This window comes from Pyrus communis, chromosome 11 (assembly GCF_041283825.1).
Source record: "Pyrus communis isolate YQ-2024b chromosome 11, ASM4128382v1, whole genome shotgun sequence".
NCBI classification, from domain to species: Eukaryota; Viridiplantae; Streptophyta; class Magnoliopsida; order Rosales; family Rosaceae; genus Pyrus; species Pyrus communis.
In genome coordinates this window covers 30,044,387-30,061,642 of record NC_142575.1, presented here as the reverse complement: position 1 = coordinate 30,061,642, position 17,256 = coordinate 30,044,387, and the positions used below count along the sequence as shown (strand labels likewise).

The 17,256-nt window shown below is 37.8% G+C and overlaps 2 protein-coding genes and 1 long non-coding RNA gene across 3 annotated transcripts; all 3 read left to right on the top strand.

The window, feature by feature from the left end:
• Positions 1–4,147: 4,147 nt before the first annotated feature.
• LOC137742639 (pfkB-like carbohydrate kinase family protein) lies at positions 4,148–7,518 on the top strand. Its single transcript, XM_068482561.2, has 4 exons — positions 4,148–4,862; positions 6,356–6,541; positions 6,880–7,075; positions 7,164–7,518. The coding sequence occupies exons 1-4, from the start codon at positions 4,227–4,229 to the stop codon at positions 7,268–7,270; spliced, it is 1,125 nt and encodes a 374-aa protein (XP_068338662.1). The 5' UTR covers positions 4,148–4,226; the 3' UTR covers positions 7,271–7,518.
• A 2,544-nt stretch (positions 7,519–10,062) lies between these two features.
• On the top strand, positions 10,063–14,918 carry LOC137741923 (asparagine--tRNA ligase, cytoplasmic 1). The gene is made up of 7 exons (XM_068481621.2): positions 10,063–10,371; positions 10,833–11,397; positions 12,413–13,003; positions 13,727–13,983; positions 14,069–14,198; positions 14,302–14,360; positions 14,527–14,918. Exons 2-7 carry the CDS (start codon positions 10,909–10,911, stop codon positions 14,708–14,710), a joined length of 1,710 nt encoding a protein of 569 aa, XP_068337722.1. The 5' UTR covers positions 10,063–10,371; positions 10,833–10,908; the 3' UTR covers positions 14,711–14,918.
• Positions 14,919–15,737: 819 nt separating this feature from the next.
• Positions 15,738–16,295, top strand: LOC148693262 (uncharacterized). Its single transcript, XR_015953307.1, has 3 exons — positions 15,738–15,878; positions 16,014–16,069; positions 16,165–16,295. It is a non-coding gene; the product is annotated as an uncharacterized LOC148693262 (long non-coding RNA).
• The last annotated feature ends 961 nt before the right edge of the window (positions 16,296–17,256 follow it).

Sequence of the window (17,256 nt, the reverse complement as noted above, 5' to 3'; positions counted from 1 at the left end):
CATTTTTTCTGATACAATGAGCTTTGGATGCTAGTGATGCACACAGTTGTGAAATATATGTACATTAATCATATGCGATGCTTTGCACATTCCGAATGGCAAATGGCCGTATTGTCAACCTGAAACCAAGAATCAAACTCTGTAATTAATCACATTTACTGATCACTCTGCTCGTAATCTCTTTAACAAACTTACCTCTACATTACTTATTGGACCGAGATTTTGTTTCTCTCTATCTCACCCCTCACGTAAGGGGTGAAATAACAAGAAGGGGAGATAAAAATCCGCAACAGGTGAGTTTTCTACTTTTAGCCGTCTATTAAGGAGGTGGTTGATAATACTATAAATGTGGTATAATTAATATCGGCCTTCAAATTTTTTCTCTCTTTCTTTTCGATACAATAATATTTGGAGTTGGGATTTTGAGTATGGAACTTGTTATCAATTAAGTTAGAACATTTTCCTCTCATTTACAAATGAAAATAAATCCATTCTATAGTTTTGGTGGCAACTTAGGCCTTGTATTAAGTATGTTCAAGAATTTGGCCTTGTACTATTTGGTAGGATTTGGTAAAGTTGAGAAACGGTTGAGTCCAAAGAAACATAAACATAAAGGAAATTTTATTTGGACTCAGTTGTTTTATCTCTACACTCAACTATCAAGTTTTATTGACTAAACTTCCAATTTTACCCTTAAATAAATAAGAATAAGAAAAGAAAAGAAAATAAACATTGGTGTTTTTTTCCTACACCCATAACTCCAAAATTGGCACATGAGTGCACTCATCCATTATTTTTTGGCAAAACCCACTCATATAACAACAAAATATTCTCTCGAGTTCATCAACAAGTCAACTTGCTAGAAACCCTTATTAGCTCTCATTTATAATTTTAGCCTAGGTTTTCGGCTAAAATATTCTCTCGAGTTCATCAACAAGTCAGCTTGCTAGAAACCCTTGTTGCTATCTCTTCTAAATAAACACCGACATGGAAGCTTTTTTCTCATATTGTAGAAATTTGTTTCATGTCCAACAAATTGGTAAGAAGTTTTCTCCGCTGAAATTATAATTAAGGGCTGCTAAGGGTTTAATGCAACAAGGGTTTCTAGCAAGCTTACTTATTGATGAACTCATGAGCATATTTTGTTATATGGGTGTGTTTCGTGAGAAATAATGGAGTGCAGATGTGTGCCATTTTTTTGAGTTATTGGGTGTAGAGATAAAAATACTAATGTTTATTTTCTTATTCTTATTTATTTAAGGGCAAACTTGAAATTTTAGTAGAGAAATTTTTTTAGTTGAGTGTAGAGATAGGATAGTTGGGTCCAAATAAAATTTCTCTAAACATAATTGTATTGTAAAAACCAAATCAATTTGATAGCTGAAAAGATTAAAATATTTATTGTAATATTTCTTTCTAAACCCTACGTGACTCTTCCCGGCCTCCAAAAGCGTAGACGGTGAAATCACTAACCGACTCCTTTTTTTTTTTCCCTATAATAAGCAACTACAACGTGTATATAAAATGGTGAAACAGACTCAAAACTCAATTGCAATCCATTCTTCATCAAAATTAACTTGTATATTTTTTTTTGTTTCTGCACAAAAAGATGAAAGCCATCAAATCCTCAGTCAAGCAGCTTCAGTTTTCATAATTTTCACCACCATATGGCTGCTTCAGCTTGCTTTCACTAATGGTTTGCTTGCTTTTCACTAATTCTTCAACCCTAATGTCTTGTAAATTTGGAATTTTTGTACATGCGTAACATGATAATGTAGAATTATAACTCTTTATGTTGATGTGTGAAAAATATTATGACTCCACATATTTACAAAAATCATGACCAACAAGGAAGACCTCGAGTTGACGAACCCAAATAATATAGTTGGTGGTAGAGAGTTTAAGAAATTGAGCAGTGTTTTGGCAGAAGCAGAGGAAGAAGACGACGCCACGAGACAGAATAGCTGGGAGGGGTGGACGGCAAAGAATTTGGGAGTTGAGTTGTGTTGTTTTTTTTGTTGGTTAATTTTGTATAGGTTAGACGGCAAGGTAAGAGAAAAAGATAAACCCTAGGACGTAAAGAGAAAACTTAGGATCTAAGAAAAAACCTAGACGAGTGATATTATGTAGAACTATGACTCTTTATATTAATGTGTGGAAAATATTACAATATACATAGGATTATAGTAATCTCTATTTACGTAGCAATCCTACACTAATTACAACTGAAAATTACATTCCAATAATACATACTACAATTACAGTGATGATTCCAACTAACATATAACATGTCAGATATCTAGTAAGAGAACGTTACTCTTATCCTAAACGTTAATTAATCTCGCATGCTCGTCACATTGCAGCAAGAATCGAGCCAAATGAGTACCATAAGTGTTCAAAAAACTTCATGCCATAAGTGTTCAAAAAACTTCATCTCGGTGAAACAATTCCCCGACGCCAAGCTCCCGTCAGGAAGGCGAGCTTTCAACGTCCAAATTCTGAATGCGTGCCCAAGTGAGGACTGCCCAATTGGGCAAATCCGTCTGAGATGTGGCTCGTTTCACTCCGAGAGACCGATTAACGGGAGAATATTCAGGCGATTGAGCAAAAATGAGTGTCTTGTAAATGATGTGTACCATATTGCCACTGGTGGAACTGTCTCCCTTGAGTATGTTGCACCAAAGCAGATCCCTCTTGCCGTTTCCTCTATATCTTACTCAAATTGATGTATTCAATATGTAATAACACCAAGTAATAAAGAATGCTAGTTTATGAATTGCGGACTTGGATAATGGGATTGAGATCGTCTCTGGATGTCTGTTTGTCGAGCTTGCGGACTAAATAATCTAGACCATTCAAATTAATACTGCGGCCAAGATCAATTTTAACTTTTAAAAATTTAACCTTCCTTCTGTTGTCTAGATTTCTTTAATAAAGAAAAAAACCTCTTTTTTTTTTAATTATTATTTTTAAACAAACGATATTATTATCTACATTAAGAGCACTTCCAACGTGTGCTCTCCCTCGAGGGACAGGCCAGTGAACAGTGCCAGAGAGCTCGAGCAACCAAGTCCAGCATGTGCTGGCAGTGGAGCCCGAAGGTAATGTGACGTGGGCTGATGTCAAGGTGACGTCAACCATAATATAAAATTAATTAATAAAAATATTAATAAAAAAAGTAAAATTAAAAAAATTAAAAACTTGTAAAACCCAGGCTTCGAACTCAACGGCTTTTGCCGGAGTTCATTGCCGAGGTTGATGAACACCCACAGACAAATGGCAGAGATCCCCATCCGCCGCAACTGCCGTCGCACCCCACACCGCCTTCACCCCCACGCACTCGCGATCCTCCTCCTTCCACTGGCGCACCAAGATCGCACGATTTGGGATTTGTTTTCTGGGGAAAGAGGAGAGAGAGAGAGTTTGGTTAGGGAGCAGGGAAGATTGGGACCGTTGATGGAGGCCGAGGTGGGTGGCATGGTGAAGATGGAAGAAGAGAGGCGGCGGTGGGGTGGTGAAGATGGAGGAAGAGAGGAGGAGGGTTTGGGTGCGTTGGGGGGGTTGTGGGGGGGTCACGGGTTGAAAAGAAAATGTTTGGGCTTTTGGAATGGTGCCAACACACCATGAGAAAGAGTAGAAGAAAAAAAAAAAAATAATAACAAAAAAGGTATTGGATTGGGATCATCATGTGAAAAGAAAAAAATAAAAAAAAATAATTTTTTTTTTAATGGAGAATGGTACAAATGAGACCGATTAAAAATTTTATCTGAAATTACAAATAAAATTATTTTGTATTATTCAAGAAAAAACTAATATTTTATTGTTTATTGCCAAGGCTATTCAAGTGCAAAGATGCAAAAGGTAGTTACTGTTTATTAAACACGGTTACTGTTCACTAGGTGGATTAAATAGTGAATAGCCTGGGGAAGAGTTTCCCACGGTGGAAGTGCTCTAAGGGGAGATGTTGGGCTTAACCTCAGAGTTGATCAATAATAATATGATTCAAATTCGTTTTTGACGATAATCGAATTAAAAACCTCCCACTTACATTTGAAAAGAAATATCACTAGGCGTTATATTTTCAAATTTTAAGGGTAAAATGGGAAAGTAAAACTCGGATAAGATTTTGGGTCCCAATTCTCAAACAGCAAAAGCAATGAGTGCTATCGGGTATCAATAAGCGTCATCGCTCTGGAAACTTCGGTCGGAGAGAGAGACAGAGAGCAATGAGTGCTATCCGAGCTGCAGTTTTCTCACTGTCAAATCAATGGCACGAACAAGTTCAAACCCATTTCCCAACCCACCCAAACAGATCAATCAACAACGCAAACCCAAATCTTCAATCCAATGGAAGAAACCCATTTCCCTGTTTCTCCGTAGACGCATCAAAATCCCCAAACCCAGCAACCCCGCCGCTCGTGGTGGTCGGCTCAGCCAATGCCGACATCTACGTCGAAATCGACCGTCTACCCAAAGAAGGCGAGACCATATCAGCCAAGAGCGGCCAGACCCTGGCTGGCGGCAAAGGCGCCAACCAGGCTGCCTGCGGCGGCAAGCTTTCTTACCCAACATACTTCGTCGGCCAGGTGGGCGAGGACGCCCATGGGAAGCTGATCACCGAGGCTCTGGAGGGCGGCGGGGTGTGCCTGGATCGCCTGAGTGCGGTTTCTGGGGCGCCCACTGGGCATGCGGTGGTGATGTTGCAGTCTGATGGGCAGAACTCCATCATCATTGTTGGTGGGTCCAACATGGAGTGCTGGCCTGAGAGGATTTCTGATGAGGATTTGGAGGTTGTGAGAAATGCTGGGATTGTTTTGCTTCAGAGGGAGATTCCGGAATCTGTCAACGTTCAGGTTGCAAAGGTCAGGGCTTTCAGTTTTTTCAATCCGTAAGTTCTCATTTTGCTTAGGATATTGCTCGATTATGCTAGATTAGGATCACATGATCTTGCTATCTACTTGTAGCATATGCGTGGATTCAATTAAATTTCTGTGTTATTTTCTGCCATGTTTATTCCCCACTGCTGGGCAATGAAGTGAGTTACTAATGGCAATTTATATGAAAATTATTCCACAGCTGTAAGTGATTAAATTGGTGTGAAGTCCTATTGAGTCTTGAATTGAGGCCTGTGTCTTGTAAACAGCATAGCACCATATAGGATCTCTGCAGGCATAAGGTAATTTGCTCAATGTGGATCCGATAGCAGATCACCTGTAGTCACGTAGGCCCTGTTTGGCGCACCGTATAAGACACCGGATAGTACTAATAATACAGAGTACCGTGTTTGGTGTCCGTTTGGATTAAATAGCCACCGGATTAAATAATCCGGCCCCACTTCCTTTATCCGGCTGATACCCGCTTAGTTGTACCGCTCAAAACCATGGTATTATTTAGTTGGGTAGAAGCACGCCTCTCTCTGTTCTGCCCTCCTGCAACTTCTCCTCCTCCTCTGTTCCGCTCTCCTGCAACTTCTCATCCTCCTCCTTCTCTGATCACCGCGAACTGCAAAAGCGGAGGAAAGAGGAGAGTTGCGATGGACTGACGACAGGTCCTGAAGCAATGGCGGCAGTGACCGAGATTATCTTTATCTTCTCTGCGTTTCCCTCGCCGCGGCTGCTGCATGTTGTTGTTCTGATACTTCAATGGCTGCTGCATTCCTGTTTTGGCTTCCGTTTGACATTGGCGGTGATGCTTCAAATGACAGAGGTGGAGATGTGAGAGGCTTTGGTGTAGGACTCGATGAGAGAGAGGACACGAACGGGCTATAGCGTCTGCTTCTACATCTGAGGGCGTTGATGGTCCTTGTAGAGTGCCCGTCCCCATTTCATTTTTCTTTGGGAATGGGAGAAGCAAACTGCTTCTTTTTCTGCAGTGCAAAGTGAAGAAACAACAGTATAAATATTTTGAATTCCATTAATCATCAAAGTGCTTTATTTTGAATTCCATAAATATTTCTGCAAAGTGCTTTTTTTCCATTAATCATCAATTTTTATCTTAAAAGTAATAATATTTTGAATTCCTCATATCCGGTATAATACCAAACACAGTATAAATAATATAATTATTAGTCCGATACTGTACCAAACGCCCGACTAATTTAGTCAGTACTATCCTATCCGACATAAATAATCAGTACAGTCCGAGTTGCCAAACAAGGCCTAAAGTACATGACAGTAGGTCTGTTTGTAGGCATCAAGAGCGACCATAACTTTCAATTCCTCACGTAAGTTTATTTACTTTGAATTTCAATGTTGTGTCCCTTTATATAGCAGATGTGACTATAAACATTTTGATGCCATTAATTGTTGTTGTGTTCGTAACAAATTTATAAACTGATATACTATTTTGTAATTAGGCTGCCAAGAGTGCAGGTGTACCAGTCATTTTGGATGCTGGAGGGATGGACACACCAATCTCCAGAGAACTATTGAACTTTGTTGATATTTTGAGTCCAAATGAAACTGAGCTTGGTCGTTTGACAGGAATGCCGACTGAAAGCTTTGAACAGATTAGTAATGCTGTGGTGAAACTCCATAAAATGGTAAGTTGTGCGGCACTGAGTAGTTTTCATAGCTTTGAACAGATTAGTCAAGCTTCTAGACTGTGTTTTCTATGATTTGAAGATTTTTGTTATTATCGTTGCATAATTTCGTATTCAGTGTTATATCATCTTGGACAAAAAGGGAAATATCTTGCAGATATCGAAATCTGATCTTTTCATGACATTCTGATACTGTTTCCATCAGCTTTATTGCATTGGCCCTTATGTTGTCAGATAGTATTGATTTTAGCTGATAGTAGGTCATGTAATCACACTGGGAAGGTGCTCTTATATTCTAGCTTGACTAAGGCGTAATTTTGTTTTATGTCTAATTTCAGGGCGTTAAGCAAGTCCTGGTGAAACTTGGGGACAAAGGGTCCGCCCTATTTGTAGATGGTGAAGAACCACTCAAACAACCAGTCATATCTGCTGCCAAAGTACTTGATACTACTGGAGCTGGTGATACTTTTACAGCCTCTTTCGCGGTGGCTCTTGTGGAGGGCAAGTCCAAACGAGAATGCTTGAGATTTGCAGGTAGGGGCGACAACACCTGTTATTCTATTTTGAGTACGTTCCTTATAACACTTTCGTTGATGATTCTTTTCTATTCTCATTTTACCAGCTGCGGCAGCTTCTCTTTGTGTTCAAGTAAAGGGAGCCATTCCTAGCATGCCGGAGAGAGAATCAGTTTTGAATCTTCTTCAGTCTCTCAGGATAGCTTCTACATAAGATAGGTACAATAAATTTTCGACATGCTTGGTGGATTTTTCCTTTATCTAAACAGTTAAGGTCGATTATATATCCCAGAAGCTACTCCTACAAGCAAGTTTGTATTGCTGTGCTTTGAAAAAAAAACTGTTTCTGCTGTGCTGTGAGAATAAGCGACTGTGAAATAAAGCAGCAGAGTGTTTGGTAAACTTTTTTGTAAAAGTGCTTTTGGAAAAAGAAAAAAAAGCAGTATGATAGTATTTGGTAAACTTTTATGCAAAACAGTTGTGACTGTGTGAAATGACAAAAAATAGTAGAATACTAGATGTGCTATTAATTTAATTTTCTTAACAAATAGTTAATTTTCTTTACAATTTTTAATCCACTATTGCCATTTTTTTATTTCATTCCAGCATTATCTAGTCATTATTCTTACAATATTTTAATCCACTTTGCCATTTTTTATTCCATTCCATTATTGTATGGTCTTCTTGTTCAATGATACAAGCAAGCGCTCCATCCAAATCCTCTCTCTCTCTCTCTCTCTCTAAAGCTCAAATCACCCTCCTCTTTTTTTTTTTTTTTTTTTTTTTTTTTTTTGTGATAAAACCCATATCAAAATTCTTCATTTTCGCCGCCATCGGGGGTGCCCTGATCCCGATCGACTGAAACCGACGCAATGCAGTACATCGGGTTCATCTTCAACCCCAATCAGACCATCCAATCAGACAAAAAGCGAATTCGATCGTTGAAATCTGAATCCCTTTCGGCGCCAATCAAACGGCTCCAATTTATACAAATGCAAGACTCGATCCGAAGTCAAAACGAATCTTAAAGACTCGGAGCTTCTGGTTCTAGAGAGAGAAAGAAGAGAGAAAGACAGAGACTCATGAAGAGCTCTGCGCAGCAAGAAGGAGAAATAGAGGAGGGTATTTTTGAGATTGTGAAAGTTTCATTAAATTCTACTATTCACTCGCCTCTTGAAAAAAAAAAAAGCTGGTTTTGAGAGCTACATTTTGCTGCTTCAGCTTTTTGTCACTTTTCAACCTAAAATGATAGTGACTTTGAAAATAAGCTAAGTTACCAAACATAAATTTTACTCCAGCTTTTTTTCATCCCAACTTTTTTTTAAATCACCTTAACCCCAAATCATACCTTAGTCCGAGGAATTCTAATGCGGGATGAAAAATGGGGGCATCAGTGATGACATGAGAGTGCATTCACTCGCTCATTCTCTCGCTCTTACATCCCGCATTTTTAAGGATTCCTCGGTTTAGTATTCGTTATGGAATCGCCCTATAGCACTCGCAGTCTACGCGATGCTCCTCTGGAGGAATACATTCTCTCCGGAAGCCAGTTGTTATAGGAACCGAATATGAGCAAATTCAGAGCATCCAGATATGGTGGGGTGGGTATTTAGCACTGCCAACATTTATTTTATTTTTCTAACACTTATACTTTATGTTTTGTCAACTGATAGTGATTTTTTAGCCCTAAAAATAAATTGGATCCATCTTGTTTCATATTTGAATTCATTTATAATTTTAATTATTGGATTGATGCTGCATCGCCGTTATATTTTGAATGCATAATAAAATAAAATAATATGTTATAAACCTCAAAAGGGGTCTAGTGGAGAGGGAGTAAAAATTTGGAACTCTCATTCCGAGTTAAAACTCTCACAGATGTATTCTTTGAGGTTATTGACTCTGGTTTGGCGCACCGGTTAACCTAAGGGTTAAAAATACGACGCTACTTTCATATGATACTGAAGTTGTATGGGAAGGAAATTAGTTTGTCATTAATATATGACTTGTTTGGAAGTGTTTTTAAAATCGCTGAAAGCGCTTTCTTTGGATTCTAAAAGCATTTGAAGTGCTTCTGTAAGAAACATCAGTTACGTGTTTTTTTCAAAAAGCACTTTTAAGTGTTTTTTCAGGATTTACTTGCATTTTTACTAAAGATTGATTCCAAAAATATCTTCGTCAAAAGTGTTTAAACCATTTTAAAAGCATTCCCACACAAGCTCATAGAATACATCTTATAATCAAAAAGAAAAAAGCAAAGTATGTAATATATTATTCTGGTTGAGTTTATCATTGTATTAGATTAACCGTTACCAATACTCCATCCATTGTCAAACCTTCAAATACGGATTGTATTCAAATTATCGTATTAAAAGTTACAATTCATATCCTATTAATTACATCAAATTTGGATCACATTTGAATCAAAATCCGATTCGCCCCTCTAATAAGAATTTTGTTTGATCAAACCCTAGTTTTTTTGCCCTTCAAGGTAAATAATGAAAAACAAAACGTAACATTTAGAGTTGAAAGCAGAAAATTTGGAAAGATAAAAAAAGTTGAAAGCAGAAAAGGAAAAGAAAAAAAAATTCTATTTTTTGCCTTTTTGTGGGTAAAATTTAGGGTTTAAAATTTTTCGATAAAATATTAAAAAATCAAAGAAAGATATGAAAAGTGATGAAGAAACTTACAAGCTTGGCTAAAATTGACATTTAACATCGATACTTTCATATATGTTAAATATTAGAGAAACTTTTATATTTCGTTCAAAATTTTTTTTTTTTTTAACAAACAATATTTTTTACATTAAAAGGAGGGTGTGAGCTTAGTCTCACAATAGACAATATTTTCATCATTTCATTCTAAATTTCCATCATTTCCACCGAAATCATATTTAGCAATATTTCTAAAAATTTACATAATCATATTTTCATGATACTAGTAGAGAAGTGTTATTGGCATTTCAAAAATCTTATTATACATTCGTGTATTTTTCTTTCTTATTATAAGATGTTTAGAATGTAGCATGAGATTTTTGGACTGGTAATAATAATTTCTTTACCGATATTTTAAACAGTGTAAAGATTTCTTGCCATTTCGGTCAGTCCGAGGAATAGTCTTTCCTATATCTTGGGGCGTTTCATTCTTTTCGCCCTACAACCCTTCCTTCCTTCTCTTGGGCGGCGGCAGTGAGCGACCGAGGCCCCAAGTCTTCACAACTAGGGTTTCAAGAAACCGAGACGGGGACTTCGAAATCGAAATATCACGATTAAGGTCTTGCACTGAAACGAAAAAAAGCCTTCACTTCCGTGTCAGGTAACTAGATTTCCTTCTAACAATTTGGTATCAGAAATGTGGAGTCTGAAATTTGGATTTACAGTTTTAGCTTAAATGTCGTCCCTTACATTGTTTGTGTACTTGGAAATTATAGAAATTGGTGTGGAAGAAACGGGATTAGGGGTAATTTCGTTGATGTTTAGTGTAAATTTTATTGATGTTTTCGGTTGTGCGTGTGATGGGCATATTAGATAATTAGTAAAGTTTAGAAATTTTAACAATTTATTGTTTTGGTTTGGCTGGTTGAATTTGATGCTTCGTCCATGGAGGTTTTGCGTATGTGTGTGATAAATTTGGATGAAGCTTTATATGTATGTTTAGCTTCATTCCTTTTTCCGTTGTTCTTTTATTTTATTTTTCTGGATGCTTTCGAAAACACACGCGGATACTTGATTTTGCAGATTGAATTGTAATAATCAGTTGTCTTTTGCCTGTTACAGACAGTTGTTTGGGTAACAATACTCAGCTGCCGTCTCAAGCTATTTGCTTTGGCGGGAGTTTGAATTCCAACTCCTAATGGCTGACGATTCCATGCCTTCAAGCGCCCAGCTTGCGAAAGTAACCTTAAGCAACGCTCCCTCTGTTCTAAAAGCAGAGTTTTCCGACAGAGTTCTCATCCGTTCCATTATTTCGCGACCTGATGGAGGGTCTGGGTTGGCCGGGCAGACGGTCCGGATAGGTGGGTGGGTGAAGACTGGTCGGAAGGCAGACAAGGATGCATTTGCATTCCTGGAGCTGAATGACGGGTCATGCGCAGGCAACCTTCAGGTGATTGTAAAAGCTGACAAGTATGAGCTTGGGCAGCTTGTACAGACTGGTACTTGCCTGTCTGTGGATGGTGTGCTTAAGCTTCCCCCTGATGGGAAAAAGCAGAAGGTGGAGCTTGATGTTGAGAAGGTGGTCCATGTGGGTCTGGTTGACCCAGCTAAATACCCGTTGCCCAAGACCAGGCTCACCCTTGAGTTTTTGAGGGACCATCTTCATATGCGTTCCAGAACCAACACTGTAAGTTGTTTGCATTAATTTGAAACACGCTTAATCTCATAAACGCATACACACAGATATACTAAGTGCCTGTAAACATTTAGATTTTTGCTTTTACCCTTGGGTATGTTTGATCTGTCCACTTTTTCTAATTTTGTTTATCAATCTGATTAATGCACTATAGTGACTATACATATACAGTATAATTTTAGTTGGTTCTGTTTGATTAGAAACTTGATTATCATGTACTTATCCATGAGTATTCTGTGGTATAAGTGGTGGAAAGGAAAAGATTTTGAATTTTTTCACTAATGGGTATATAGTAGTTATCACCTTGTTTTATGTAAAAAAAAATGAAGAATAGTAGTAGTTACTCAAAAGAACGATTATGCTACGGCTAATTCCAGCTGCATGTTTTTTCCCTTCTTGTCTTAGAAGGCATAATGCAGTTGCTGGAAGAAGCAAAAAATTTGATGACATTGAGTTTTTTCTGCTATTTTATGGTGTTTTACCTTATTTGGTTGGAAAGGAAAAGAAGAATTTTTTGAGAATCACAATGGGAGGGGATGTATGTGTAAATGGATGAAGTGAGATTGGCCTTCTGTTTGTGCTTCAATTGTTTTCACATTATAAGTCATTACTTTTTTGTTTAGATTGGGAAGCAGCTATTTCTTAGGAGCCTAATTAATGTTTTGGTTTTCGACTTGTGTTAGAAAGTGAATTGTTTTCCATTTTAGCTTACTGCTTACTGATGTACTGCTGATTTTGGATAGCTTGTCTGCTCTTATTAATTTTTTATTAATAAAACTCTGTTTCGTATAGAAAATCATAATGGAGTATGAAATTAGTGGAGCCCTTTTGTTTTTTTCCCCTTTTAAAAAGAAGGTTGATTGAACATGACTTTGGTTTTTTATGGAGAGATGTTAAAGGGCAGTCATTGTTGATGATAATGTGTTAACTCTTAGCCTCCGTCTTGCTTGTAGAGCATCTTATACTTTTAAAAATGAATGTTAGATTATTGTGAATCTGCTTTCAGATCTCTGCAGTTACTCGAATCAGAGATGCCTTGGCATTTGCAACCCACTCATTTTTCCATAAGCATGGATTTCTTTATGTGCAAACTCCAATTATCACCACCAGTGACTGTGAGGGTGCTGGTGAGATGTTTCAAGTCACAACCTTGATTAGTGGAGCTGAAAAGTTGGAAAAGGATCTGATTGAGAACCCTCCTCCATCAGAAGCAGACATAGAGGCTGCCAGGCTTAATGTCAAGGAGAGAGGAGATGATGTTGCTCAGCTGAAATCTGCTAAAGCAAGTAAGCAGGATATTAATGCTGCTGTGGCTGAGCTTAAAAAGGCAAAGGATAATGTCTTCAAGCTAGAGGAGCGATCTAAGCTTCAACCTGGTATCCCTCGAAAGGATGGGAAGATTGATTATACCCAAGATTTCTTCGCCCGTCAAGCCTTTTTGACTGTTTCTGGCCAATTACAAGTCGAATCTTATGCATGTGCTCTTAGTAGTGTCTATACATTTGGGCCTACTTTTCGAGCTGAGAACTCCCATACTTCAAGGCATTTGGCAGAGTTTTGGATGGTGGAGCCAGAAATTGCATTTGCAGAACTTGAGGTATGTGAAGCTGTCTTGTGGTCAAATATGCATTTTGTACTTTAATGTTAGGTTGTATATATGCCCTCTATGTTATGTCCTTGTGTTATGATTCGGTCACTTCCACTTAATAACATGTTTATATGAAAAATCCTGGTCTCTGATCCACCTTTCAGCAGTCTCTCTTAACAGGCTTCCAATAAAGGGTTTACATGGGCCCTCTTTTCATTGTTGTTCTGGTTTAATTCCCATTTGTTTCTTCTGTCTTCATTTGAATTTTGAAGTATTGTTGAAGGCCCCTCATACTCACTGGTCACTATTGCTAGTGATGAATTATCTGCAAGATGATGGCAACTTTCATGTCGAAATGCTTTTTATATGCAATAATTTTAATATCAAAATCCTTAGCATTAGGTTCACTTCGCTACAATATGTATCTTTACAGTGGTCCAAGAAAACAACTATCTGGCCTTCTCTTAGGATTCTCTCTATTAGAATTCACATCTGCTTTCTAGTATCCTTAGTTTGAAGTATTGTTAAGGGTCCTTTATTTTCAAAGTTCATTGTTTAGATGGTTGTGTGAATTCAATTCTCTCTCTCATTTTTGAATGCCTTATAAGATGAAGAGAATGGTTTGTTTTCTGCGGGAACATAGGAGCAGCCTCTTAACTTTCAGTTCATGATTTTTATTATTTTTGAATCCTATTGTTGTGCAGATGTCTTACAGTTTGTGTATTCATGTAGGATGATATGAACTGTGCAGAGGCATATGTGAAATTTCTGTGTCAGTGGTTACTTGATGAATGCAGGGAAGACATGGAATTTATGGCTGACAAAATTGATAAAACTTGCATTGATCGTCTAGCAATGGTTGCTAAAACACCCTTTAAACGGATTAGTTATACAGAAGCAGTGGATCTGCTAATTGATGCTATGAAAAAGGGTAAGAAGTTTGAGAACCATGTAGAGTGGGGGATTGATTTGGCATCTGAGCACGAAAGGTAGTCCCTTAGGATTATTCCACTGGTTTGTCTTATTATGGTTACTAATTAAATTGAGCTTACCAGTTCGTCCTGATTTTTGCAGATACCTGACGGAGGTATTATTTCAAAAGCCTGTTATCGTTTACAACTATCCTAAAGGTATCAAAGCATTCTACATGAGGCTCAACGATGATTTGAAAACAGTGGCTGCTATGGATGTCCTGGTACCAAAGGTGGGTATTATACTCTGAACTTTGTATCATTGAGTTCACTGCTCTATTGTATACTTCAGCATTGTGTCTTTCACTTATCATATATGGTTTTCTTATATTTCAGGTGGGAGAGTTGATTGGGGGAAGCCAAAGGGAAGAGCGTTACGATGTTATTATCAGCAGGTATTATTCTGTTTTAGTGATTTTATCTGCCGTTATTATTTTTTTATTATTTCCAGTGGAGTCATCTCCTGCACAATTTTTTCCCCATACTTGGGAGTGGATAGTTTTATGTAATGTTTGAATAACTGACAAATGTATGTATTGCGTGATGAATCTGTTACTGCAGGATTGAGGAGATGGGTCTGCCTGTTGAGCCATATGAGTGGTACCTTGACTTGCGGCGCTTTGGGACTGTCAAACATTGTGGTTTTGGTTTAGGATTCGAACGAATGGTTCTGTTTGCTACCGGGATTGACAACATTAGAGATGTGATTCCTTTCCCTAGATATCCAGGAAGGGCAGATCTTTGAATTGGTCTATAGATTGAAAGGGATATATTCGAATTAGTTGTTACGTCCTATGCCTTTATCTATGTTAAATACAGTATTGGCCGACCATCATAAGGAAGAACATAGAACAAAGAATTGCTGTTTTCAAATCGATGTCATATTCGAGAAGCATATCTATTAACATATCTGTGTTTTGTGGATTCTCAACTTTAAATTGTGTTTCGTGTGATTTCCGGAGCTCCATTTTGATCTTGATTGTGACTTCTTGCGTGTGGGAAGATTATGGATGCATGATTTGTTGCTGGTTGATGTAATTTCTCCTCCATCGATTGTTTCTTTACCTTTCTATGAGCATGTGAGAGAGTAACACCTAGTTCTTGAATGTGTGCCACGCTTTTGATTGGCTATTTCTGGCTTCCTTTTGTTGCGTTTGTTTGTGAATCCTGTCCAGATAGAAACACGATTAGCTGAAGGCATTTACAAACAAAACCACTAGACACTTGCGTGCAATTTAGACACTATGTTGGTGGTGTTCCAAACTTATCACTTCTTGTCAAGTGTCACCTATTTCATTTGGTCACAGCCGCATTGTCCTTGTTACATGCATAATTTTCCAAATGCGACAAGTTCGTCTAGTCGTCCTCTTTTCGTCTCTACTCACATTCCGGACCAAAAGCTGAAACAACCAATCAAACTTGAATCGATCCTGAATGAAGCTTGCAATGGGAGGACTTATATGTCACATATACATTGTCACAGTGACGTCTTGGGCCAAGTAAAAATATGTGTAAGTTTTAGTTCATATGCCATTGTTTCATTGGCACGAGAGGTCACATGGTAGTGTACCCTTACTACATAAGTAGTTCTCCTGCGATATATAAGGATGAGGTTCATATGCATACATGCGTGTGCATGCACTTTTGATAGTCGTACTACTATCTTTTCTCGTCTATATAAAACTTTCTGAACTGATCATCTCCCTACGCATTGCATTGGACCCTCTCTCTCTCTCTCTCTCTCTCTCTCTCTCTCTCTCTCTCTCTCTTCTTATCGTTGATCACCATTATTCTATCCTTATTTTTCACTTATTAATGAAACACTATGAACTTTTACTTGTTTTTTCTTCTAATCCTTCTAGTCTCCCATGATCTGTTTGCTCACTCTAGTTTGGCCACAAGAAAACTACAAGGTCTCTCTCTCTCTCTCTCTCTCTCTCTCTCCTCTCTCTCTCTCTCTCTCTCTCTCTCTCTCTCTCACGCGCGCCCACATACACAAAATATACATTCTGATGAGTACTACTTGACATGAACGTGTGTTTGTTCAGATATGGAGACCGAGACTAAGAAATTAAGAGGAGCATCAAGTAATTTTTGGGACAAGGTAACTACTGACCGATCATACAGCATATAAACTAGGATTATGTTTCTCTTCTCTTTCGCACACGCATTTCTTGATGTATTTCATGTCATCAGCAGCTGTACTATTCATCATCTGTCGAAGGAAATCATCATGTCAAAAGGAAAGCGTTGCACGAAGTACATTCAGGAGCAAATCCTATCAGTAATTCTATCAATTCCTGAGCATAAAGGGCGGCTTCATCTTACGATCGAAGAAGTGCCCGCCCATACTCTTTTATTTCCTTCATCATATATTCTTCCTTAATTTGCATAGCTAGCTGCTCCAAAATGCATAAAAATTAATGATTAAAAATGCACTGTAGATTTCATTCAAAAGTCAAGTAATACTGTGCGTCTTTCAACTCAATGTAAAGATGTCGATTCCTTTCCCACGTTGAGTTGTGAGATAGGCTATCAAGATTGCCATTCATCGTAAAGTTTTCTGAAGTAGTGGGAAAATGACAAATTAAAGCACAAAAAAAAAATAAAAAAAAATAAAAAAATCACTTCAGCCACCTATTCAGAACACTTATCCTATGAGTTTCAAATTACAACTGTTGGTACTTTGATGTAAATTTTGAAGAAAATAATTACAGGACCATCAATATCATATGGTACTATTTTCTTATGTTAAATTTGTAGGTATACGTATTTGCAAGTTTTGCATGTATCACGTATGTTTTAAAGCAATTACGTAAAAAATGAGAAGAATTGGTTGGAGGGGGCAAGGGAAAAAAAGCTGAGATTATATTATGCAAGTGAGATAAAGCAATCGCGCTTTGAGTGAGACACTCACACGAGGATATTCCGTTCTCATCAAAGATTTTCCCCACCTATAGATGCCTACTGGTACAGGATGTTTTGCATTGTATAGATTATAGCTAGCTGCTGTAGTGATACTTCAGAGGAGATGGATTAATGGATTAATGGATTAATGGAGTAGTGACTAGAGGGCCTAAAGAGCCTGATTGATTTGCTTTAAGACGGTAGAGGGTCACAAGGCAGCAAAAGGCAAAGTTTTTAGTTGACCAATGACATATCATGAACCGAAAATATATGATGAATTTAGGAACAATTCTAGGTAAATCAACATTTTAGATTAGAGCAATATTAGAGAGACTAAATTTTGTAAATCGCATGATGTGGTTGTTGATGATTGGATTATTACTT

Excerpts from the sequence above, each read along its gene's own strand:
- LOC137741923 (XM_068481621.2), top strand. The coding sequence starts at position 10,909 with ATGGCTGACGATTCCATGCCTTCAAGCGCCCAGCTTGCGAAAGTAACC. Across the intron at positions 13,984-14,068 it reads TTGGCATCTGAGCACGAAAG|ATACCTGACGGAGGTATTAT; the intron begins GTAGTCCCTTAG and ends TGATTTTTGCAG. Across the intron at positions 14,199-14,301 it reads TGGATGTCCTGGTACCAAAG|GTGGGAGAGTTGATTGGGGG; the intron begins GTGGGTATTATA and ends CTTATATTTCAG.
- LOC137742639 (XM_068482561.2), top strand. The coding sequence starts at position 4,227 with ATGAGTGCTATCCGAGCTGCAGTTTTCTCACTGTCAAATCAATGGCAC. Across the intron at positions 4,863-6,355 it reads TCAACGTTCAGGTTGCAAAG|GCTGCCAAGAGTGCAGGTGT; the intron begins GTCAGGGCTTTC and ends TTTTGTAATTAG. Across the intron at positions 7,076-7,163 it reads AGAATGCTTGAGATTTGCAG|CTGCGGCAGCTTCTCTTTGT; the intron begins GTAGGGGCGACA and ends TCATTTTACCAG.